Source organism: Rana temporaria, chromosome 4, assembly GCF_905171775.1.
Source record: "Rana temporaria chromosome 4, aRanTem1.1, whole genome shotgun sequence".
Classification (NCBI taxonomy): domain Eukaryota; kingdom Metazoa; phylum Chordata; class Amphibia; order Anura; family Ranidae; genus Rana; species Rana temporaria.
In genome coordinates this window covers 66,060,994-66,086,651 of record NC_053492.1, presented here as the reverse complement: position 1 = coordinate 66,086,651, position 25,658 = coordinate 66,060,994, and the positions used below count along the sequence as shown (strand labels likewise).

At 43.8% G+C, this 25,658-nt stretch overlaps 1 protein-coding gene across 3 annotated transcripts in view; it reads right to left on the bottom strand.

Moving 5' to 3' along the window:
- ATAD2B (ATPase family AAA domain containing 2B) overlaps positions 1-25,658 on the bottom strand; it is a 202,656-nt gene that overhangs the window by 44,155 nt on the left and 132,843 nt on the right. For all 3 annotated transcript variants that reach the window (XM_040348522.1, XM_040348524.1, XM_040348523.1), the window contains exons 22-23: positions 24,448-24,607; positions 10,994-11,116 (exon numbers count right to left, since the gene is read on the bottom strand). In XM_040348522.1, the coding sequence (XP_040204456.1) occupies positions 10,994-11,116; positions 24,448-24,607 (283 nt within the window). The remainder of the gene's footprint in view (positions 1-10,993; positions 11,117-24,447; positions 24,608-25,658) is intronic.

The following is a 25,658-nucleotide window of genomic DNA, read 5'->3' as shown; positions in this document are numbered from 1 at the left end:
TGAAGACTGTAGTATTCTTTCTGGCCACTGTGTGTCCTCAGCGCCCCGTGCTTCACTCCAGTCCTTCCTCCCTTAAGCCAGAGAAATGAATGAGCTGTGGCATCTAAGGAAGGGCCGCCCCTTCCTTTAAACCACTGACCCGCCCTTCCCCCCCAGCTAAAACGGCGCCAAATGCGTCTATAACACGTGCACGCGCACCGCGCGCGCGCCCGCCGACGGGGGGGGGGGTTGGGAGGAAGGGCCTCTCTGTTCCTGCAGCCGCAGGCCTGGAACACACGAGGAGGTCAGCGTTTTGCCTGCCTTGCAGGCATGAGGGAGAGGACTGGATAGAGCATCGCCTGGAGGCTTGCAGGTAAGCATAGCTCTCTGACACACACATACACTTGTACATAAAAGGCCCCACTCACAGCTTTTCCAACACTACCAGGGAGGTCACTTTTTATGGGGAAATATAACATATAGAGCCATCCTATCTTCATGATATGTGACTGGTTTGCCAGATGCAATGCATAACCTTAGGCATGTCCCCTGTGACCTCCCAGAAAAAACTTGCTAAGAGCCAAGCCCCGCAGGTTTTTCCCCTTACTTACCTGCTCCATGCCGCAGGACTTTGCCAAGCAAGAGGTCCAATCTTCCCCCATCTCCGTGGGGATGTCTAGACCTTCAGGCCCTGGGAACCTTCTTCTTCCATGAAGGATCCACTGTCCTGGGCCCATACAGCACCCTGGCAAACAGAAAACATTAGGCGCCCCAAAGGTTTTCTAAGTTCTGGGCCCAGGGTCCAGCTCTCTTAAAAAGAAAGCATTATGGGCTATACCCCAAGGGTTTGGGGTTCGGTTACTGACCACTTTAGCGCGCAGGCTTTTTTGGACAGAACCGGTAGCTCACCTAATCCCAAGGATGCGGAGGCAAGCTAAACCATGACTAACACCTAAGACACTGGCGTAAAAACTGAGGTACTCCTCCTATGGGAGGGGGTAATATAGGGAGGGGCATTTCCTGTTTGAAGATTGCCAGTGTCTACACCTGAAGGTACTCCATATAACCCATATAGTAATGAATGCCGCTCTGTGTCCCGTGATGTAACGATAAAGAAAATTAGCAGGATAACCATCCGGTCCATAAGTTTTATGGTTAGCTAAGCGTTTAATGGCCAGCTGGATTTCCAGAGCCATATTTGGCGAGTTAGGTTGCTCACATTGATCAGAGATAAGTTTAGGTAATCTAGCTTGGTCTATCAGTTGCTGCAGTGAAAGTGGTTGAGAGGCTTGAGATGCAACGATGGGCGTAGTAGCTAATCTTTATTTTAAACTACTAATCCCATCAACCTTCATGTATTGGAGATGAACAAAGGCCAACATGGATGACAGCCATGGTTTCCTTCACAGACACAAACAGGAAGAGCACGCATAGACACCCATGGACAGAAACTTTATTTCACAAGGATTGGCAGGTAAAAATAAGTGGAGAAATGCCCCTGAAAACAGAAAAATGCAACCACCACATCTAACTGCAATATATGACATTTTTGTTTTTGGGTTTTGATGCACTTGAAAAGGCACACTATAGTAAACCTAAATTTCTTTTTCTTTTTTAAGAAATGCAAGCAGTTTACACAGCCTAGCTATTTAAGAGTTTTGTTTACCATGCTCACAAAAAAACATACCCTTGGTCAACAGTGTTCTGGAACACCTAATCCTAAGATTCTGTAGACTGAGAATCCCCAGTTACATCAGAGTCTCACTCTGCAGTCTAATTTTATGCGCCTGGAATCATACAGAAATAAATTATAGAAAGCCTTACCCTGGCAGGTTACAGGAAGCTTTACATGTAGAGATATGTACATCTTAGGAATAGAAGATGCACAAAACAATTTTTAAGGCGTGAAGTCTGCATTTCCACACAGTGCTGCGCAATCTTGCCTCAGGAGATCGTGGGAATTATATATAAAGTCAACATAAGGAAAATGGAGAGGATGTTATAGGTCTTTAGGATGAAAAATTTTCTAAAGCAAATTTGATGTCCAACTCGACATATGTTCTTTTTATTTTCATACCTAAACTGTAAAAAAGCAAGTTTAAAAAGGACTAGTTGGAACGGGTGAGAAAAAGCACAGATCAGCAGTTTTCAGTGCAGAGATCATAGCTCTGGAGAATTCAGTGCTGCGCTGTTTTAAGGCCGAGTCTTCACTTGATAAACGAAAGAATGCTCTCTAGCATGGGATCATTTAGATTTGGCTATAAGTTAAGATTAAAGAGGTTGTAAACCTTTGTGTTTTTTCACCTTAATGCATCCTATGCATGGGGTCTCGGCAGCTATAGACGCTGAGTGTATGACACGGGAGCGCGCCCGCAAGGTAACCCACTCGGGAGAGAGCTTTCCAGAGGAGGGTTATCCAATGCGGGGAGAAGCCGAGAGAGCCGCCGTGGGACTCTTGAACAGGAGGATCGGGGCCACTCTGATCTGTTTATTTTTTTTAACGGGAACCTTTACAACTACTTTAAAATGTGTAATGTGTGATATGTGCTACCGGTGCACAAAAAAGTTTGTAAACCAAGGTCAAAAAAGCTTAATCAACATGTGGGGTGTTCTGCAACTACAATTTACCACCAATAGTGGAAATGGTATCGTAATTTATAGAAAATAAGAAGCTGCGCTAACCCTTTTGGTTAGAACTTTACCAACGTGTATCAAAAACGTAATGTATATTATCAATAGTGCTTACAAAAATACTGTAAATTCTAAAAACAAGTTCCAGTTAAGGTACGTCATGTACGAGTCCAACGTACTAAAGTATAAATGTTATGTCTAAAACAGATTAAGGATTTAGGTTAGGCTTATTTATCACTACTTTTTGGTGAGTGCATACTGTGGAAGGTGGTGGTTAATAACAGAGCACAAGTGCTTTTGGACAGAACATTTAGACTTCCGTTTAAAACATTGGACTAATACATGAAGAACCTTAACTGAAACTTATTTTATAATTTAAAGTACCATATGTATCGGCATATAACATGCACAGGCGTATAAAACGTGCACCTTCATTTTAAGAGGGATGTTTCAGGGAAAAAAAATTACATTTTAAAGAACTTTGAAGCAAAATAAGGGTCAGTGCCCATCAATGCAGCCTAATCAATGCCCATCTGCAGCCTCAAAATTGCCCATTAATGCAGCATGATTAAGGCCCATCTGCAACCTCCCCATTGCCATGATCAATACCCATCTCAGGGAGGGGGGCGGGTTGAGCGACATCAGATTACGTACAGCGAGAATTTCCTGTTTACACGGCGGCCTCTTTAATACAAAGTCCCGCCTCTTGGACCGGCTTCTATGATAGACAGAACATTGGTCCAATGCCGGCCCAGGAGATGGGACTTCCTATTACAGAGGCCGCTGAGTAAACAGGAGATTCTCGCTGTATGTAATCTGAAAGGGTTCGTCGTCGTCCCCCCCCTCACACACACACAGTGAGACAGACACTGACAGGCTGTGTTGCAGGGGGAGAGTAGACCGTCACCGACATACTCGGCTCACACAGCAGCAGGACAGGTCACAGACAGTGGAGATGGAGACTGCACTGGGGAGAGACGAGAGACCCGAGCTAGGCCACAGCCGCCCGCCAGTGCCACACACTCACTGCAGTGCAGCACAACTGAGCACACACAGTAAGTTAAAAAATACCCTTCTGCACAAAAAAAAAAAAACAGTGTAGTATTATCTTCCCCTCAGGACAGACACCGTGACCGGATGCACGATGACCAAAATGACTTAAAACGTTTGGCCTGCAATACAGAAATTTTGTAATTTCATTTGTACCCCAGGTGGTGGTGGTGCTGCTGGTGCTAAAACAATCACGGTGAACCAGGAAGTTCTGCAACACAACTGTGTGACAGACAGTTCTTGACTGGTAAACACCACAGTGAGTGAACCTATAACACAGTCACTGACTGTGTTATAGGTTCACTGACACTGACTCACTGTGATGTTTGCCAGTCAGGAACTGGAAGTGCTCCTAAATTTGTAGAGATGTAGGTGTTACTGTTTTTAATATATTTATTATTTCATATATATAGTACAATTATTGTAAAACTTATAAACTAACTGAACCAGGCCAGCCCAACACAAGAGTTTAATGTTACAGACAGTACTGTTTTAAATAAATACTGTTGTCTGCTGCACTGTTTTGTTCATTCAGACTTTGCTATATGATTCTGCAGGGAACTTGGTATATTTAAATAGCAGATACAAATAAATATATTTTTATTCAATTTCTGACTGCTTGAATGTATTTTTTGATGAAAAGTTGAAAAGCATGGGCACTTGGGTATTAATCTTGATGCATCGCGGAATCGAAGACTTGATAATCGCATCGAATCGTGAGACCGGTGAAGATGCGCATCCCTAACGCACACACTATTTGCAACCGATTTGTAGGGTGAAAAAGTGAGTGTTATACGCCAATACAGTATTTTTGTATGCACAATTGTGTAAATTGATGTTAATTTATATTAAGTTGGGGTTGTCTCTTTAAATATATTGTTAGATTCTTTTGATACACATTTTTGAAGTTATAATCAAAAGAGTTAGCACAGCTTCTTATTTCTATAAATTACTATAAGGTTTAAAAGACACCTATATTAAGATTGGTCTGAATGGGGCCAGACCTGGCTAGTTCCCCTTCACTAATAACTACTCAAACCCCTCCCCTAGGCTACTCACCACAGCAGAAGGACAAACAACTTAGTAGATAATAACTAGCATGACTAAACAGGCTGTACAAATAGCAACCACCCTAACCTATAACTAGCCTTTGTATTAAGGAGTACATACAGTGCATCCGGAAAGTATTCACATCGCTTCACTTTTTCCACATTTTGTCATGCTACAGCCTTATTCCAAAATTAAATTCATTATTTTCCTCAAAATTCTACAAACAATACCCCATAATAACAATGTGAAGGAAGTTTGTTTGAAATCTTTGCAAATGTAATAAGAAAAAAAAAAACACACATGTACATGCCTTGCGAAAGTATTCGGCCCCCTTGAACTTTGCGACCTTTTGCCACATTTCAGGCTTCAAACATAAAGATATAAAACTAATTTTTTTTGAAGAATCAACATCAAGTGGGACACAATCATGAAGTGGAACAATATTTATTGGATATTTCAAACTTTAACAAATAAAAAACTGAAAAATTGGGCGTGCAAAATTATTCAGCCCCTTTACTTTCAGTGCAGCAAACTCTATCCAGAAGTTCAGTGAGGATCTCTGAATGATCCATTGTTGACCTAAATGACTCATGATGATAAATAGAATCCACCTGTGTGTAATCAAGTCTCCGTATAAATGCACCTGCACTGCGATAGTCTCAGAGGTCCGTTTAAAGCGCAGAGAGCATCATGAAGAACAAGGAACACACCAGGCAGGTCTAAGATACTGTTGTGGAGAAGTTTAAAGCCGGATTTGGATACAAAAAGATTTCCCAAGCTTTAAACATCCCAAGGAGCACTGTGCAAGCGATAATATTGAAATGGAAGGAGTATCAGACCACTGCAAATCTACGAAGACCTGGCCGTCCCTCTAAACTTTCAGCTCATACAAGGAGAAGACTGATCAGAGATGCAGCCAAAAGGCCCATGATCACTCTGGATGAACTGCAGAGATCTACAGCTGAGGTGGGAGACTCTGTCCATAGGACAACAATCAGTCGCATACTGCACAAATCTGGCCTTTATGGAAGAGTGGCAAGAAGAAAGCCATTTCTTAAAGATATCCATAAAAAGTGTCATTTAAAGTTTGCCACAAGCCACCTGGGAGACACACCAAACGTGTGGAAGAAGGTGCTCTGGTCAGATGAAACCAAAATCCAACTTTTTGGCAACAATGCAAAACTTTATGTTTGACGTAAAAGCAACACAGCTCATCACCCTGAACACACCATCCCCACTGTGAAACATGGTGGTGGCAGCATCATGGTTTGGGCCTGCTTTTCTTCAGCAGGGACAGGGAAGATGGTTAAAATTGATGGAAAGATGGATGGAGCCAAATACAGGACCATTCTGGAAGAAAACCTGATGGAGTCTGCAAAAGACCTGAGACTGGGAGGGAGATTTGTCTTCCAACAAGACAATGATCCAAAACATAAAGCAAAATCTACAATGGAACGGTTCACAAACATATCCAGGTGCTAGAATGGCCAAGTCAAAGTCCAGACCTGAATCCAATCGAGAATCTGTGGAAAGAACTGAAAACTGCTGTTCACAAACGCTCTCCATCCAACCTCACTGAGCTCGAGCTGTTTTGCAAGGAGGAATGGGCAAAAAATTCAGTCTCTCGATGTGCAAAACTGATAGAGACATACCCCAATCGACTTACAGCTGTAATCGCAGCAAAAGGTGGCGCTACAAAGTATTAACTTAAGGGGGCTGAATAATTTTGCACGCCCAATTTTTCAGTTTTTTTATTGGTTAAAAAAGTTTGAAATATCCAATAAATTTCGTTCCACTTCATGATTGTGTCCCACTTGTTGTTGATTCTTCAAAAAAAATTACAGTTTTATATCTTTATGGTTGAAGCCTGAAATGTGGCAAAAGGTCACAAAGTTCAAGGGGGCTGTATACTTTCGCAAGGCACTAAGTATTCACAGCTTTGCCATGAGAGTCAAAATTGAGCTCAGGTGCATCCTGTTTTTCACCGATCATCCTTGAGATGTTTCTACAACTTGGAGTCCACCTGTAGAAAATTCAGTTGATTCGACATGATTTGGAAGGGCACACCTGTCTATATAAAGGTCCCGCAGTTAACAGTGTATGTCAGAACACAAACCAAGCCATGAAGCCCTCACCATGATTCTCTGGGACTTCAACATTCCTACCAATACTAACACTCTTGCTACTTCCAAACTTCTCAGTCTAACCTCCTCCTTTGACCTAAAGGAATAGATACATGCTTCTAACTCTGAAGGCATTACCCTTGACCTTGTTTTCTCCCACCTATGTACTCCGTGCAACCTGTCTAACTATCCTTGCCCTCGTCTCTCCGATCACTACCTTAAAGCTGCTTTCACACCGAGGTGCTTTACAGGCACTATAGCGCTAAAAATAGTGCCTGCATAGCGCCTGTAAAGCACTTCACTCACACTGGAGCGATGCGCTGGTAGGATGGTTAAAAAAAAGTCCTGCAAGCCGCATCTTTGCAGTGCTGTAGGAGCAGTGTATACACCGCTCCTAAATCACCCCCTGCCCATGGAAATAAATAGGCAGCGCCGTGAACCACCGGGAAAAACGCAGCAGCGATTTGCGGGTGATTTTAACACTTTTTCGGCCGCTAGCAGGGGTTAAAGGTGCCCCGCTATTGTCCGAAAAGCGTTACTAAAAGACGGTAAAGCGCCACTAAAAATAACAGCGCTTTACCGCCGATGCCCCCAACGCCTCGGTGTCAAAGTAGGCTAGTTTTTTTTATCACTCCCTCTCCTCCCTCCAACAGTTAGCCGTACAAACCTACACCATCTCGCTACCGATCACCTCTATGACAAAATCACACCCGTCCTGCACCAACCTAGCCACTTCTGTCTTCAACACTTCACTTCTAACCTCACGGGACACACTGGCTCCCCTCACGGGACACACTGGCTCCCCTCACGGGACACACTGGCTCCCCTCACGGGACACACTGGCTCCCCTCACGGGACACACTGGCTCCCCTCACGGGACACACTGGCTCCCCTCACGGGACACACTGGCTCCCCTCACTACACACAAAATCAGGCCCTGTCCCCTTCAACCTTGGCAAACAGATGACACTATAAGTCTGAAAAAACACAGCCGTGCTCTTGAGCACCTGTAGCGCAAGACGAAATCTCAGAAAGATTTCAACCAGTATAAATCTGCCCTCCAAAAATACAATTCCTGACTCCTCACTGCCAAGCAGACCCATTTTCTCTCTTATTAACACCTTATCACCCTGTCCCCGTCAACTCTTCTTCACTGCCTCCACCCACCAACTCACACACTGCCCAGGAGATCGGCAATCACTTCAAACAGAAGATTGATAAAATTCACAAGGAGATCTCTACTGTTCAGATATCCTCCATGCTTTACAATCATTACTTCTCTCTTTCAACTCTTCTCTTCAGAAAAGCCTATCCTACCCCCACCTAACGACTGTATTTTTGTTTTCTCCATCTGATCACCCCCCACAGCTATTACCCTTTGTTCCACTTGACCCTGCCTTCTAGATTGTAAGTTCCAACGAACAAAGCCCTCGAATCCCTCTTGTATTTAATTGTCTTGTAACTACTGTCTGCCCCAATGTTGTAAAGCGTTGCGCAATCTGTTGGCGCTACATAAATCCTGTATAATATTAATAATGAAGTCAGGGGATTGTCTGTAGACCTCAGAGACAGGATTGCATTGAGGCACAGATCTGGGGAAGGGTACAGAAACATTTCTGCAACATTGAAAGTCCCAATGAGCACACTGTCCTCCATCATGAAGAAGTTTGGAACCACCTGGACTCTTTCTAGAGCAGGCCGCCCGGCCAAACGTATTGACTCTGAGTCCGGGTGGTGATCAAAAACCCAATGGTCACTCTGGCAGAGCTCCAGCATTTCTCTGTGGAGAGAGGAGAACCTTGCAGAAGAACAACCATGTCTGCAGCATGCCACCAAACAGGACTGTATGGTAAAAGGCACATTCCTTCTACGAGAAGTGAGCTGCCATCTGGACAAAGGTAGTCCAGTGGATGTGGTATATATGGATTTTGCAAAAGCATTTGATACAGTCGCCAACAAACGCTTAATCTACAAGCTAAGGTCTGTAGGCATACCATAGGGTTTGTACCTGGATAGAAAATTGGCTATGGGGGCATGTCGAAAGTGTTGTGATAAATAACATATGCTCACAATGGTCTAGAATGGTTAGTGGGGTACCCCACGGCTCTATCCTGGGAAGAATTCTGTTTGTTTTATTTATAAATTATATAGAGGATGGTATAAATAGCTTGATCTCAGTGCTGACAACACAAAAATATGCAGGTCAATAACACAGCAGGATATAGAAACTTTACAAGAGGACGTGAATTAATGGAGCGGGCTACTACATGCCAAAGAGAACTGTGACTTCCAACTTACCAGAACGAGGCTCAATAGGAACCTTAGTAGCCGATACCCTACAATATACAAATATCCTCCGTAGCTAATAGAGCAAGTTGATTAGTTTCAGTGCCAATAATGGCACTTAGGATATGTTTTTTTTTGTATTGTATATGTGCTGAGTCTGGGTATACCCAATAGGCTCTGTTTTTGTATCTTAAAAATTTAAACTGAAAAAAAAAAAAAAAAAAGGTAAAGTAATGCACTTGAGGGGGAAAAATATAAAACACAAGTTGCTTTTCAGGGGGAGAATTACTAGGGGCACACAGGATGGAGAAGGGTCTAGAGGTCCCCTAGTAGAAGATAGACTGAGCAATAGTATGCAATGTCAAACTGTGGCTACCAAAGCCAGCAGAATATTAGCATGCATTAAAAAGGGAATTTACTCCAGATATAAAACGAATATTCTGCCACTTTATAAAACTTTGGTTCAGCTGCATCAGGAATATTCTGTCCAGTTCTGGTCACCAATCCTCAAAGGATGTGCTGGAGCATGTCCAGAGAAGGGCAACTAAAATTTATTTGGGGACTGGAGGACCGACAACAAGCGCCAAATATATTCTTCCTGGAGAGGAGATATGATGGCGATATACAAATATTGCAACAGTGTTCCGAGCTTAAGTATGAAACTTTTCAGTCCCAAGGAGTGTAAGAGGACACTGGGCCACATGATTAACCTGGAAGAGAGACAGTTTAACTTTAAGCTGCATAGGGGGGTTTTTCACTGTCAGGGCGGTAAGGATGTGGAACCCTCTTCCACAATCAGTAGTGCGGGCAGGAAGTATGGATAGTTTTAAAAGACTCTTGGAAGTGCATCTTAACCAAAACAATTTAAGGGGGTATGGGAAATTATTTTTCTACATGCACACACCTACACAGGATGAACTGGTGTCTTCATTTAACATTACCAACTAGATTACCATGTTACAGCCCACCTGGAGTTTGCCAAAAGGCAACTGAAGGATAGACCATGAAAAACTAAATTGTATGGACTTAACAAAGTGTTGAGCAAAGGCTGTGATTTAGGAATAGGTGATTTTTTTTTTTTTTATAAATTTGCAAAGATTTCAAATAAACTTCTTTCACATTATTATGGGGTATGGTTTGTGGTATTTTGGAGGAAAAATAATGAATTTAATCCATTTTGGAATAACGCTGTAACATAAAATGTGGAAAAAGTGAAGCGCTGTGAATACTTCTCAGATGCACTGTAGACGGGCAACGCACTGGATATCTTCAACTGCCATTGTGCCCTTGGAGTGTCCCGTGAGTCCCTGCACCTTTAAGGGGTTTAAGGGGTGGGCTCCCACCAGCCAAACCTGCCCTTAATCTATCCATTGTTATATCTGCTTCAATCTGGGAGACTCAAAATTATAGAGTTTGGACCGAGCACACTGGGGTGCCTTGACATGTCCACTGCAGCTTACACCTGTTACCCCTTGTTTTAAACATGAATTGTTAGGGGCAATTTGGTTTTGTTGCAGGCTAGCTTGTAAAACAAGCTGGGAATGTTTGTTTTTGAGGACTAAATAGGCTACCTGACATGACACATGAAGAGAGCACGTGACTGCTTCTGCAAGATTAAGAGCCAATTTCTTTTTTTATGCACTTCATGAAAAATTAAGGTTCTTTGACTTTAGCAATAGGTCGTGAAAAGCTCACTGCATGAATTTGTAGCCTGGAGACAAAAAATTGCATGACTCCTATAGGAGTCACAAAAGAATCTGAAGGTGTCAATACAATATCCTCATTGACCAGGATAATCTGCATTTGAAATTATGCTGTTTGAAATGAGTTTTAATTGAAAATGGTCAAGCATGAACGCACGTTGGAACACATACCTCGCTTGGTTCTGGATTCTTTAATCTCCTCACACAGTTTGTTGAATTCATGATCCAGTTCAGCAGCAATGATGGCATGTGCCGTGTCTTTCAGCGTGCAGGCGCGGTGTCGGATGATTTTATCTGTAAGACAATGCAGTGAGAAACCTCTGTCATACAAATATGAAACTATTCCTTTGTAGAAGACACTACAGAAAAATTGGCACGTTGGGATGAACGTTATTTACAGGTCAAATACACATCATTCGCAGGAGCCTACAAAGTCAACAACAGCTTAATAGCATAGAGCTGTGATACAAAGCAAAGCAGTCGCATACCTATTATTGAAAGTAAAGTGGGTCTGGATATAAGTGATTAAAACTCGTATAATTTAAACTGATCATATGATGGAAAAAATGCATTTGCGCAGGTATTTGCGACAGGTGGGTTCTGACCAATAGAAATGTTTGGGGTGCGGCCAAGAGCTACAAGTTAAAATTTGCATACAATGCCAGTTTCTGTGGGTGTACCAATAGCACTGACATGCAGTCTGTAGTAAAGGTGACACTTGCTCCATTTGCATTGTTCAGGTTCATGCCAGGTTTACGTTAAAGTGGAATTCTACGCTAGTACCAAGCCTAAAACTGCTCCCACTCCTCTTTTGACCTATGCCAAGTACCCTGTAGAAGAAAGATGCTTATACTTAACTATTCTCAGAGTGCTCTGGTCACGCGATCTCACCAACGGCCTGGCTCAGGGAGGAGGAGAGAGAGAGTGCAGATAACAGATAGAATGCCATAGGAATTCTACGGTGTATCCATTGTTCCGCTGTCCTTCTTCCCTGACACCATCGCTGGGAGCCGATCATATAATCTGACCGCCCTGAAAACAGGCAAGTATAAGCATCTTTCCTCTTACAGGATAGATAGTATAGGTGTTAGAAGAAGGAGCCGTTTTTAACTTGGTTAGTACTAGTATTAAATTACCAGTTTTAAGTTAAAAGTTGGTACTAGTGTTGAATGAGCAGTTTTAAGCTTAGTTAGTAATAGCATTGAATTCTGCTTTGAAGTAAACCTGGCACAAACCTGAATATTTAAAATGGAAAAGCATGCTTTACTTTTACTGCATGTCAATGCTATTGGTAGACCCACAGATATAAGGAGCTGAAGTTATATGCAAATTTTGACTTATTAAGCGTGGCACTAGAAGGGGGGTGGGAGCAGTTTTAAGCTTAGTTAGTACTTGCCTTCCACTTTAAGGCACCCTTCAGAGCTAGTGTATGATTTATGGTACTGTGCTAAATAAAATTCAGTTTTAATAGTAGTTCATAAGCATGTTAATGTAAATCTTCCTTTAAACTTATAAAATTGCCACAGAGTGCTAAAAGTGGGTACCTACTGATCAGGACTTCATTCTACGTTTCCTGGGAGCACTCGAGCAACAATGAAATATGAAATAACTGTTCTAGTGGCATGGCAGAGAAATCAGATAAGACCAAATGATGAAATATTAAGCTGAACATTAGCACTCAATAATAGACAATAGTAGGTTAAAGTAAAAGTCCAACCAAAGCTTTTATTTTCCCCTGGTTAGATTGGTAAAAAGTTACAAACCGTTAGGTTTGGCGACATAGGGAGAGTTTACATTCTTCTCTGATTAGGCTATCAGGTACTCCAGACTGATACAAAGCTGAAATATCTTGCCAGGAAGACAGCACTCGTTTACCCCCAAATCTGCCACCTAATGCCATTGGATTGAGAAGGCAAACCCCTATGTGATCCTCAGACTTACACGTGTGCAGGAACAGAAATGGGTTTAGGAGAAAACTGCACACAACTGTGAGCGCTTAGTCGATTTTTGCATAAAGTGCACACCAACCAAAAAAAAAAAATCTGCAGTAGATATCAAATGATCTACTGGCTGCAGCAAATGTGAAGACTGAGACTCACGCTGTTAAGCTACATGTATAAGACACGGCAGAGGAGAATTCTACAGTAACAGACACCAAAAAGTGTAGCTGCTGGCTTTTAATAAACAGACACTTACCTGCTCCAGCGATGCGCCGGCCGGGGGTCCGCTCCTCTCCCCGGCCGGCGTCTTCATTGTCACTGTGGGCACCCGGCCGTGACAGCTTTCGGCTTCACGGCCGGGCACCGACTGCGCATGCGCGAGCGGCACTGTGCATGCGGCCCGGCGCTGTTTGATTGGACAGGCGATCGCCGAGGACCTGTCACGTGTCCTAGGCGATCGCCTACAGGGAGGGGCTGCCAAAAGGCGATTAAGCTTAATCGCCTTTGCAGCCCCTCGGCGGAAGGAGGAAGTGGGACAGGAAGTCCCCTTCTCCTGAAGCCCCCACTCCCACCCCAAAAAAATTACATGCCAAATGTGGCATGTAAGGGGGTGAGGAGTGGGATAAGCGGAAGTTCCATTTTTGGGTGGAACTCCGCTTTAAATCTCTTTAGGAAGCGAAAGTGGAAAACAAAAATCACTGGTACAGTGGAACCTCCGATTGCAAGTAACGCGGTTAATTAGTGTTTCGCAATATTTTTAAAAGTCCTGACTCGGTTTGCGAGTGTTGTCTCACAAAACGACCAGGATTCAGGCCAAAGCGGTGTGTAATACCGCATTTGGCCCAAGGTTGGGGGGCGCCGGAGCTGAGCAGAGTTGAACTGCGCCATTTAGAAAATGCTCTGTTTTCGAGTTCAGCCGAGGTGTCCTCTGGACTTTCCGAGCGATTCCGAGGCTCTCTGGCGCCCCCACCCTCTGGCCACATGTGGTATTGCATCCTATTGAAGTCAATGTGGAATTATTTTTGTCTCCATTGACTTAAATGGAGAAACTTGCTCTGATATGCGAGTACGTCGGATTACAATTATTCTCCTGGAACGGATTATGCTCGTAATTCAAGGTTCCACTGTATTCGTAAAAGTGTGTGGGCTGGCGTCACCCTTCCAGCTGGATTGTCCTTTAGACATATGGGCAGAGACCAGGGGTCCCAAGTAGTGTGAACAAACTAGGCCCAAGGAGTGGAGCAGATAAGGCGGGAGAAAGCAAAAGGATTGTACATGTGCAATATTCCCCCTGGTGAATGACACAGGTATTCAAATGAGTATGAAGTGTCCCTGCGCCAAGGGTGGGAAAAATAACTAAAAGTGCTTTATAACCTCCAGTGATTTAATAGAATAGATTCAACCTACTAGGAGTATGAGTTTGGGTACAGTGAGGGCTGATGACCATAACCCAGGAAAGAACAGTCGAACAAGCAGTAGGCGAATTTAGGAATAATCACAATATGTTGAGAGTGGAAACGTACAGGACTAGGTCATATCAGGAAGAGCCACATCTACAACTTGGTGAAATAGTCTGCAGCCAACATAAAATAACGCAAATGTTTGGAACGTGCTAGAGTTCAGTGGGGGAACGTCATTTATCAGACCAACCTACAATACTGAAATACATTCCAGCCTGAAATCGATAGATAGAAAAATGAGCTGACTGGTTACTTGAGACTGTACCAGATATGCGGAGGGAATTTCTATATCCACTCAGCGTTAGCGCCGTATGAGAAATTGTCAGGGACTGGTTCCCATCAGAGACCATCACAGCCTCGACTAAGCACACACTCTACATTAAAGCAACTGAGAACATCATGTCTGGAAGGAGTTCGAATGCAGCCACACTATATTACAGTAATAAATTAAGTTGGTTCCAATTACAGGACCCAAGACCTAAGGAGGGTAAAGATGGGACCACAGCGAACCTGCTGCATCTAGAATCTTGGCATACAATATGATGCATAGATCTAAATGGAGATTCAACTGTTACAGGATTTTATGGAATGTTTATACTGGGTACTCTGGGAATCAAATACTTATTTGGTGGTTACTTGGCATTCTATTAAATCTATATTTATTGGCATCCGCATACTTTTTAGAGTCTGTGTATGGTAGAGTCTTAACAAGGAGTTTTAGATTGGATTTCAGTAGTGTACTGGTTTGTTCCATTGTTTGACATCAATATCAGCATGGCATGTTCACCATTTGTATGATGTTCCAATTGTACTTTTCTGCCCCTTTCACACTAGCGGTCCGATTGTGTTTATCTATTTTTCAGGTGGACCCAAATCGGCCCCTCTATTCTCCTCTATGGAGCGGCAGGTGTAAACTGACATGTGTCCTTTACAACCACTTACATCCAATCCTTTCAGCTAAAAACAGATGATGATCGGTTCCCCTTCCGGTGTAATAAAACTAGGCGGTCTGTTTACATCCAACTGCCCATAGGGGAGAACAGGCTATGTCTGCTCTGCATAAGCAAACAGATCCCTCGCTCCATGCGGAGTCCATCCCTTTGCGAAGAGGGCCCAACACACAGTGTGTTGCAAAAGTATTTACCCCCCTTGGCTTCATAACAAAGGGGGTGAATACATACGCACATGCCAATTTTTTTTATTTCTGAAAAATTGTTTTATGTATATATTTTTCCAATTTTACTTCACCAACTTATACTATTGTGTTCTGATCCATCGCCTATTTTGTTACATTACAGCCTTTAGTTTTTTTTATCTGAATTATGTGTGATGATCAAAACACAATAGTTGAAGTAAAATTGGAAAAATATATACATAAAACTATTTTTCAGAAAAAATTATAATTGGCATGTGCGTATGTATTCACCCCCTTTGTTATGAAGCCCATAAAAAGCTCTGGTGCAACCAATTACCTTCAGAAGTCACGTAATTAGTGAAATGATGTCCACCTGTGTGCAATCTAACTATCACATGATCTGTCATTACATATACACACCTTTTTGAAAGGGCCCAGAGGCTGCAACACCTAAGCAAGAGGTACCACTAACCAAACACTGCCATGAAGACCAAAAAACTCCAAACAAGTAAGGGACAATGTTGTTGAGAAGTACAAGTCAGGGTTAGGTTATAAAAAAAAAAAAAACATCCAAATCATTGTTGGGGCTTTATGGCAGAGTGGCCAGAATAAAGAGATTTTTAATACAGCTTACCTGTAAAATCTTTTTCTTGGAGTACATCACGGGACACAGAGCGGCATTCATTACTATATGGGTTATATGGAGTACCTTCAGGTGATGGACACTGGCAATCTCAAACAGGAAATGCCCCTCCCTATATAACCCCCTCCCATAGGAGGAGTACCTCAGTTTTGTAGCAAGCAGTATGCCTCCCAAAATGGTCCTCAAAAGAGGGGTGGGAGCTCTGTGTCCCGTGATGTACTCCAAGAAAAAGATTTTACAGGTAAGCTGTATTAAAAATCTCTTTTTCTTTATCGTTACATCACGGGACACAGAGCGGCATTCATTACTATATGGGATGTCCCAAAGCAATGCTTACAATGAGGGGAGGGAGAACATCTCCAAGACAAAAGGATTTAATTTAGAGAATACTCAAATCATAATAAATCCAACTTAGTTGAGAAAAATAATCTTAAATTTTAAATTTAACTCAAAAAAGAGGAGCCCCCGGAATCCGAGGGTCTCAAACTGCAGCCTGCAGCACTGCCTGCCCAAAGGCTGTATCAGAATTCCTTCTTACGTCCAACTGGTAGAATTTTGTAAACGTGTGGACAGAAGACCAGGTTGCCGCCTTGCAAACTTGAGCCATAGAGATCTGGTGGTGTGCTGCCCAGGAGGCGCCCATGGCCCTAGTAGAATGAGCCTTTAATGATACTGGAGGAGGCAACCCTTTCAAGCCGTAGGCCTGAGTGATTAATTGCTTAATCCACCTAGAAATGGTGGACTTTGCAGCTGCCTGCCCCTTCTTGGGCCCATTCGGTAATATGAACAGCACATCTGTTTTCCGGATCTTCTTTGTAGCTTTAAGATAGGCCTTCATGGCCCTGACGATATCCAAGGTATGCAGCAACCCTTCCTTTCTGGAAGTAGGTTTAGGGAAGAAGGATGGTAATACCAAATCCTGGTTCAAATGAAAACTGGATATAACCTTCGGTAGGAAGGAAGGATGAGGGCGGAGAACGACCCTGTCCTTATGAAAAATAAGATATGGTTCCTTACAGGATAAGGCCGCCAGTTCCGATACTCTTCTTGCGGAAACTATGGCGACCAAAAATACTAACTTCCTTGTCAGTAAAACCAAAGGAATTTCAGCCAACGGCTCAAACGGTTGTTTCTGTAAAGTTGACAGAACAAGGTTTAAATCCCACGGGCAAAGCGGGGATTTAACTGGAGGATTAATACGTAAGACCCCTTGAAGGAAGGTCTTAACCAGCGAGTGGGTGGCCAGCGGCCGCTGAAACCACACTGACAGAGCAGAAATCTGTCCTTTGATTGTGCTTAATGCCAATCCTTTATCCACTCCTAGCTGGAGAAAACTTAAAACTCTATCAATGGTGAATTTGCGAGGAAGCCATAGCTTGGACTCACACCAGCCTACATAGGCCTTCCAGACCCTGTGATAAATCACCCTAGAGACCGGTTTCCTGGCTCTGATTAGGGTAGAGATTACTTTCTGAGACAGACCTCTACCCCTGAGAATCAGGGATTCAGCTTCCAGGCCGTCAAATTTAGATGCCGTAAGGCAGGGTGGAGGATCGGACCTTGCGATAGCAGGTCTGGCCGTAGAGGAAGAGTCCAAGGGTCTCCCACTACCATCTTTAAGATTAGTGAGTACCATGCCCTTCTGGGCCATGCTGGAGCTACCAGGATGACTGGTATGTGCTCCACCCTGATCCTGCGCAGCAGGCGGGGTAGTAACTGAAGCGGGGGAAACGCATAAAGAAGTTTGAACTGATGCCAAGGGCAAACCAGCGCATCGGTTCCGCAGGCCATCGGATCCCTTGAGCGGGACATGAACCTGTCTAGCTTCTTGTTGAGTCTCGATGCCATGACATCCACGTCCGGCACTCCCCATCTTTGGCAGAGTGCTTGAAAGATTTGTGGATGCAGAGACCATTCCCCCGGCCATAGAGTCTGGCGGCTTAAGAAGTCCGCCTGAAAGTTGTCCACTCCGGGAATGAATATTGCCGATATGCAGGGCACATGAGCCTCTGCCCATAGGAGAATCAAGCTTACCTCTCTCTGAGCGGCTTGACTCCTGGTTCCCCCTTGGTGATTTATGTATGCCACGGCCGTGGCATTGTCTGATTGAATTCTCACCGGGAACCCCTGCAATTTTGACGTCCAAGCCCTGAGGGCTAGTCGAGCAGCTCTGAGATCCAAGATGTTGATGGGCAACTGCTCCTCTAGCTTTGCCCAAGTACCTTGGCGAGTGCAACCATCCAAAATTGCTCCCCAGCCTGTCAGGCTGGCGTCTGTGGTCACTATCTTCCAAGCCACTGGGCTGAAAGATCTCCCCTTCAGTAGGTTCTGAGGATCTAACCACCAACACAGACTTTGTCGGACTCTTGATGAGAGCGGCAACGGGATATCCAAGGCCTGTGGCCTTCTGCTCCATGCTGACAGGATGGCTGCCTGCAGGATGCGAGTGTGACTCTGGGCGTATGGTACCGCCTCGAATGTGGCCACCATCTTGCCTAGTAACCTCATACATAGGCGAATAGTCGGTTCATTTTGCTTAGAACCAGTAGGATTAATTCCTTGATGGCTTTGACCTTCCTCAGAGGTAGAAACACTCTTTGTTGTTCTGTGTCTAATCTCATGCCGAGATATTCCAACTGCCTTGTGGGCAGGAAAGCTGACTTTTCTCGATTTAGGACCCAGCCGAACTTCTCGAGGTATTGGCCCGTGAGGGCCACTGCTCGCTCCAAGCCGGGAGACGAGTGATCTATGACTAGGAGGTCGTCCAGGTATGCTAGGATCGTGACCCCTTGGATCCTTAGTTTGGCTAGGATTGGAGCTAGGACCTTCGTGAACACCCGGGGGGCCGTAGCCAACCCGAAGGGAAGCGCCACGAATTGGAAGTGACGCGAAGCCACCATGAAGCGTAGATATTTTTGATGTGGCTGATAAATTGGAACATGAAGGTAGGCATCCTTTTGAAGTCGTCCTTTTGGAGTGTGGCAGCTGCTGACCGCACGGATTCCATCCGAAATGAGCGGATCTTTAGGTATGCATTTACCATCTTTAGGTCCAAAATTGGCCTGACATCTCCATTGGACTTCGGGATGATGAATAGGTTGGAGTAGAAACCTAGTCCCTGTTCCAGGACTGGTACCTCTACTATTACTTCCTGGGAAAGTAGATGATTTAATGCCGACATTAATGCGGCTCCCTTCTCCGGATCGTTTGGAATCCTCGACTCCTGGAAATGAGGAGGAGGAAACTTTAGGAAATCTAATTTGTAGCCCGTGGCCACGGAAGACCGTACCCACTCGTCGGGAATGCTGGCTTCCCAAACCTCTGAAAAGAGTCGCAGCCTTCCCCCCACCTTCGTGGGTGGGGGCGCCCCTTCATAAGGGCTTGGGGGCTGGTTTTGCTGGTTTGCGAAACCACTGCTTTCTGCCTCTAGCAGCCTGTCCTTGAGACTTGCTGTTGAAGCCGAAGTTTGCTTTCGCAGGAGGCCGTCGATACTGTTTGGCATTAGAGGGCCCCTGCCCAGGGGAGTACTGTCGTTTAAACGCAGGCCCCTGAAACTTCTTCTTAGTTGGCAAGAGAGTACTTTTGCCGTTTGAAATGGTCTGAATGTATTTATCTAGGTCTTCTCCGAAGAGTCGTTCTCCATAGAAGGGAAACCCTACCAGGAGCTTCTTGCATGGGGGCTCGGCCTCCCAGCTCTTTAACCATAAGAGTCTTCTCATATGGATAAGGGATAACGATAAACGTGACGCTTGCTGGATAGAATCCTTAATTGCGTCTACTGTAAAACATATGGCCCTAGGGACATCCGAAAATTCTTCTGCCTGCTGGGCAGGAATAAGTTTAAGCATCTGCTTAATTTGATCCGATAATGCTTGAGCAACCCCAATCGCAGCCACCGCTGGCTGTACTACTGCCCCTGCCGTAGTGAAGGAGTTCTTAAGTAGTGCTTCCAAGCGTTTATCAACTGGATCCTTGAATACCTGTATGTTTTCTACAGGGCATGTTAACGACTTGTTAACACATGAGATGGCTGCGTCCACTGCAGGAGTAGCCCATTTCTTGGAAAATTTATCTTCCATAGGATATAGGGCAGAGAATCTTTTAGGTGGTAAGAAGATTTTATCTGGCTTGTTCCAATCTTGGAACAAAACTCCCTCTAATAGAGGGTGGATCGGAAACACTGCATTGCTTTGAGGCGCCCTCAGTGAGCCCAAAGCTGAAACCGTCGATACCTGGAGATCTGGTACTGGCAAGTTGAATGCATTATGGACCAAGTCCGTTAAGGCTTGAATCCACCAGCCCTCCCCTTGGGAGACTGCTCCAGACTCCTCTGTATCCGGATCTTCGATCCCTGAACCTACTTGGTCCTTGTCCAAGAGATCGTCCAATTCCCCTGAGGAAAGGACCTCCTCTTCTGAGGGTCCACGCTCGGGCGACGGAGATCTAATCCGTTTACTGCCCCGCATAGCTGTGGCTATCATTTTTCCCATTCTTTTCTCCATCTCTCTTAAAGAGGTGAGTAATACCTCGTCCGTGACCATCTTAGGGTTGGACTGACCCGCGCCAGCTCCAGCCCCAAGGCTCCCTGTGGGGAAAGCAGCGGCATAGCTTTGTCCGAGACCTCAGACTCTCTGGGGGAATCCCCACCTCTTGTACCCTCTGACCCGGATGCCATGGTACAATACGGAGGTACACCTGCTACCTATTGGTACTTGGAACTATAAAAGTTAATTGCCCAAACACCTGTTTGGGGGATAAAAAATGCTTCCTCTCCCCTAGATGACTTTTTTTTTTTTTTTTTTGTTTCAAATCCAGGAAAGAAAAATCATTCTGTCCCCCTGAGTAGTATTGCAAGAAAAACTATGAGATAGAAAGAAACAGCCTATTTATAGGCTTGAAAACAGTCTTCTGAAGACTGCAATATTCTTTTTGGCCACTGTGTGTCCTCGGCGCCCCGTGCTGCCGCTCTGGTCTTTCCTCCCCAGTTCCAATGTATCGAATGCTGTTTGGAACGAAAAGGAAGGGCCGCCCCTTCCTTAAACCACTGACCCGCCCTTCCCCCCTCAGCTAAACGGCGCGAATTGCGCCTATAACACGTGAACGCGCGCCCGCCGATAGGGGGGGGGGTTGGGGGGAAGGGAGCCTCTCTGCTCCAGCTGGAACCACGAGGAGGTCAGCGTTTTGCCTGCTTTGCAGGCTCTGAGGAGGAAGACTGATGGAGCATCGCCTGGAGGCTTGCAGGTAAGCATAGCTCTCTGACACACACATACACTTTATATTACACAGGCCCTACTCAAATGCTTTTCCAACACTACAAGGGAGGTCACTTTTTATGGGGAAAAAATACACATAGAGCCATCCTATCATTAAGATATGTGACTAGTTTGCCAGATGCAGCGCATAACTTTAGGCATGTCCCCTGTGACCCCCCAGAAAAAACCTGCTAAGAACCAAGTTCCGCAAGTTTTCCCCTCACTTACCTGCTCCATGCCGCAGGACTTTGCCAAGCAAGAGGCCCAATCTTCCCCCATCTCCGTGGGGATGTCTAGACCTTCAGGCCCTGGGTTCCTATGAAGGATCCACTGTCCTGGGCCCATATAGCACTCTTGCAACAGAAACATTAGGCACCCAAAGGTTTCTAAGTTCTGGGCCCAGGGTCCAGCTCTCTAAAAAGAAAAGCATTATGGGCTATACCCCAAGGGTTTGGGGTCCGGTTACTGACCACTTTAGCGCTGAGGCCTTTGGACAGAACCGGTTAGCTCACCTAATCCCAAGGATGCGGAGGCAAGCTAAACCATGACCAACACCTAAGACACTGGCGTAAAAACTGAGGTACTCCTCCTATGGGAGGGGGTTATATAGGGAGGGGCATTTCCTGTTTGAGATTGCCAGTGTCCATCACCTGAAGGTACTCCATATAACCCATATAGTAATGAATGCCGCTCTGTGTCCCGTGATGTAACGATAAAGAAAAAGCCATTACTTTCAGCAAACAAAATGGCACGTTTTGATTTTGCAAAAAGGCATGTGGGAGACTCCCAAAATGTATGGAGGAAGGTGCTCTGGTATGATCAGACTAAAATTTTACTTTTTGGCCAAAGAAAATGCTATGTGTGGGACAAACCCAACACATCACCCAAAGAACATTATCCCCACATTGAAACGAGGTGGTGGCGGCATCATGCTGTGGGGATGTTTTTCAGCAGTCAGGACTAGGAAACTGGTCAGAGTTTGAGGGAAAGATAGATGGTGCTAAATACAGTGATATTCTTGAGCAAAACCCACTCTGGTTTTGATCTAAGGCTATTACGGAGGTTCACCTTCCAGCAGGACAATGACCCCAAACACACTGCTAAAGCAACACTTGAGTGGTTTAAGGAGAAACATGTAAATGTTTTGGAATGGCCTAGTCAAAGCCCAGACCTCAATCCAATAGAAAATATGTGGTCAGACTTAAAGATTGCTGTTCAAAAGCGCAAACCATCAAACTTGAAGGAGCTGGAGCAGCTTTGCAAGGAGGAATGGGCAAAATGTGGCAAGCTCAGGAGACATATCCAAAGCAACATGGAGCAACAAAAGGTGGCTCTACAAAGTATTGACTTTAGGGGGGTGAATAGTTATGCACATTGAGGTTTTCTGTTATTTTGTTTTATTTGTTTGCTTCACAATAAAAAATAAAAACATCTTCAAAGTTGTGGGCATGTTCTATAAATTAAATGATGCAAATCCTCAAACAATCTATGTTAATACCAGGTTGTGAAGCAACAAAACCAGAAAAATGCCAAGGGGGTGAATACTTTGCAAGGCACTGTACCTGCTGCTAATCACAGTGGCAGGACATGGTTCAAAGGAGGTTTTTATTTTGATCTGTGACCCCACTTGGATATACAGTGCCTTGAAAAAGTATTAATAGTTTTCATACCCCTTGAAATTTTCCGCATTTTGTCTCGTTACAACCAAAAACGCAAATATATTTTATTGGAATTTTATGTGATAGACCAACACAAAGTGGCACATAATTGTGAAGTGGAAGGAAAATTATAAATGGTTTTCAAAATGGTTTACAAAAATGTGAAAAGTGTGGCGTGCATTTGTATTCAGGCCCCGATACCCCTAACTAAAATCTAGTGGAACCAATTGCCTTCAGAAGTCACCTAATTAGTAAATAGAGTCCCCCTGTGTGTAATGTAATCTCAGTATAAATACAGCTGTTCTGTGAAGCCCTCAGAGGTTTGACTTGTATGACCCCCTTCATTTCACCGCCACCCTTCGTCTAGGGTCCACACCATCTCGGTGATTCGGACGGTTGGTCGTACAAAATGTCAACCTTTTTATACTACTGCTTTTGATGTATTTTATAACCATGTGTGTCTCCTGTTTTTTGATATTATGTCAAATAAATTGAATTATTTTTTACCTTTACTACAACTTCCTTCTCAAATCTCTTTACTTAGTACCGCTATAGTCCATTTGCCCCCACTTGTTTTAAGTCTTTTTGGGCCTTTGGGGTCCCATTTACCCTTACTCTATTCACATTTGCATTTTTGGTTTTAACATGACAAAATGTGGAACATGTTAGGGGTAAGAATACTTAGTATTAATCACTTACTGTCCCCAGTGACCCCAGTACAAGACATGGGGGATGCAGTCACAGAAAGGCAGGGAAAGCAATACAAAATGTTGTCAGAGGTTCTAACTCTTCCTCGCTCAACAAATGTGATTTGTCAGTCTGCATAGAACAGAAGCGTGGGAAAATCTATAAAAACCTGACACTCTTTGCTCTTCCCCTCTGTATACTTGTAAAACGAGTAAAGTGAAGTTGACCTTTAGCCAGAGGGTCGGGTCAGACCAACAGCCACGCAACTAGCATTTACCAGAAAGAGAAAATTGGCATGCCCCCATATTACCCTCATTACATGTTCATTTTAACCCCCATTAAATTAAGCAGACACTTCTAAAAATCTGAAGCAGAAAACACTTATTTTTTTGGAAAAGGCAGCAAATCGCTTTAACCTAGCAACTTTAGGTCACAGAGGAAAATGCCAAACAATCTCAGTGAACAAAAAAGGATCTCTTGTGCTTTTAACAACTGCAAAATATGCTGGCTGATACAGAGTACAGAAAATAGCTGGGTAAAACATAACTTTATAGATTTCAAGGCAGCATTTTATCTTATGCACTCGGCTATTCAGAGAATCAATAATAAAAATATAGTACTGAAAAGCAATAAAAAAAAGGCAGTTTTTTTGCTTGCAAAGTATTATCTATAGGCCAACATGGCTCCTGTCTTGCCGCACACATTTTTCCCTTGACTGACAGAGCGGAGTAATTATGAGCTGCTTTTCAGCACATCTCCCATCTGGCAGAGAGGTTTAAAAATCAATGTTAGCCCGCAGAAGGGAGAACAATAATAATTGCAGGAGCACTTTGTTTCTTAGCATCATTACCTCCAGGTTCTTTGTCGGGATTGTACTCTAAAGCGTTGCTGCAGATCAGGTCCACATCCAGCAGGAAGTCCCGCACAGTCATGTAGTGGTGCTTGTCGATTTTGGTCATGATGGTGGAAAGGTCCATGGGTTCTCTGATCACTTCTAGGTAATCTGAGATCTGCAGAACAAATGCCTAGCAATTAGTTTAAACAGGTTCAAGAAAAAAAGAAAGCAAACTGAATAGTATAGGAGTTAAAAGAAGAGCTCCAGGCAAATGGATAAAAAACTGTTTAGTTGCTTTTTCTTTAAAATGGCAGTTTTTGTATTCAGCTGGTGCCATTCCCTGAACTCGGGCTTTACCGGCCTTACAGTGGGAGTGCCGGGTCTGTATGCTCAGTAGTAAGAAAAGTTAGGTACCTAGATTTAATTGCTTCTTTATATAGAGTATCCATTTTCCATAGATTTACAGGCTACATATAATGATTCGTCTTATGGTCTTAGTAAGCCAGCCACAGGCAGAGACTCTCTAGGTCTAGTCTGGTCAGACACACTGCTGAAGCTTCTTAGCAACCTCAACATGTTACCAATTTAATAAACTGTAGCTAAACACAGAAAAATCAAGTATTCAAATTCTTACTTGAAGAACTTTCTTTCCATAAACCATTTTTCATTAACCACCTGACCTCCGAAGATTTTACTCCCCTCATGACCTGGACAGCCATGCAGCACTGCGCTAACTGGCAATTGTTTGATTATGCGACACTGTATGCAGCTTTTTTTTATTTATTTTTTCAACACAAAGAGCTTTTCTATAGTGGCATTTGATCACTACTGGGTCTTAATTTTTTGTAGTATAAATGAATTTTTTTTTACAGAAATTTAAAAAAATATATATTTTTTTTCTGCTATAAAACATATCTAATTTCTTAATGAATTTAGGCCAAAATGTATTTGGTTACATGTTTTTAGTAAAAGTGTATATTATTTGGTTTGTGTGAAAGTTATTGTGCCTGGTATAGATACTGGAATTTTTTTTTTATATACACTAGTTAAAGCAGTGATCAGCGACAGTCAGATTGTGATAGTACGATAGCCATGCTGACACTGACCTCAATAGTAACACTAACACAGTGCTAATACTATACACAGTCACTGTATTAATGACACTGGCTGAGAAGGGGTTAACATCTAGGGGTGATCAAGGGGTTAAACGTGTACCCAATGCCAGA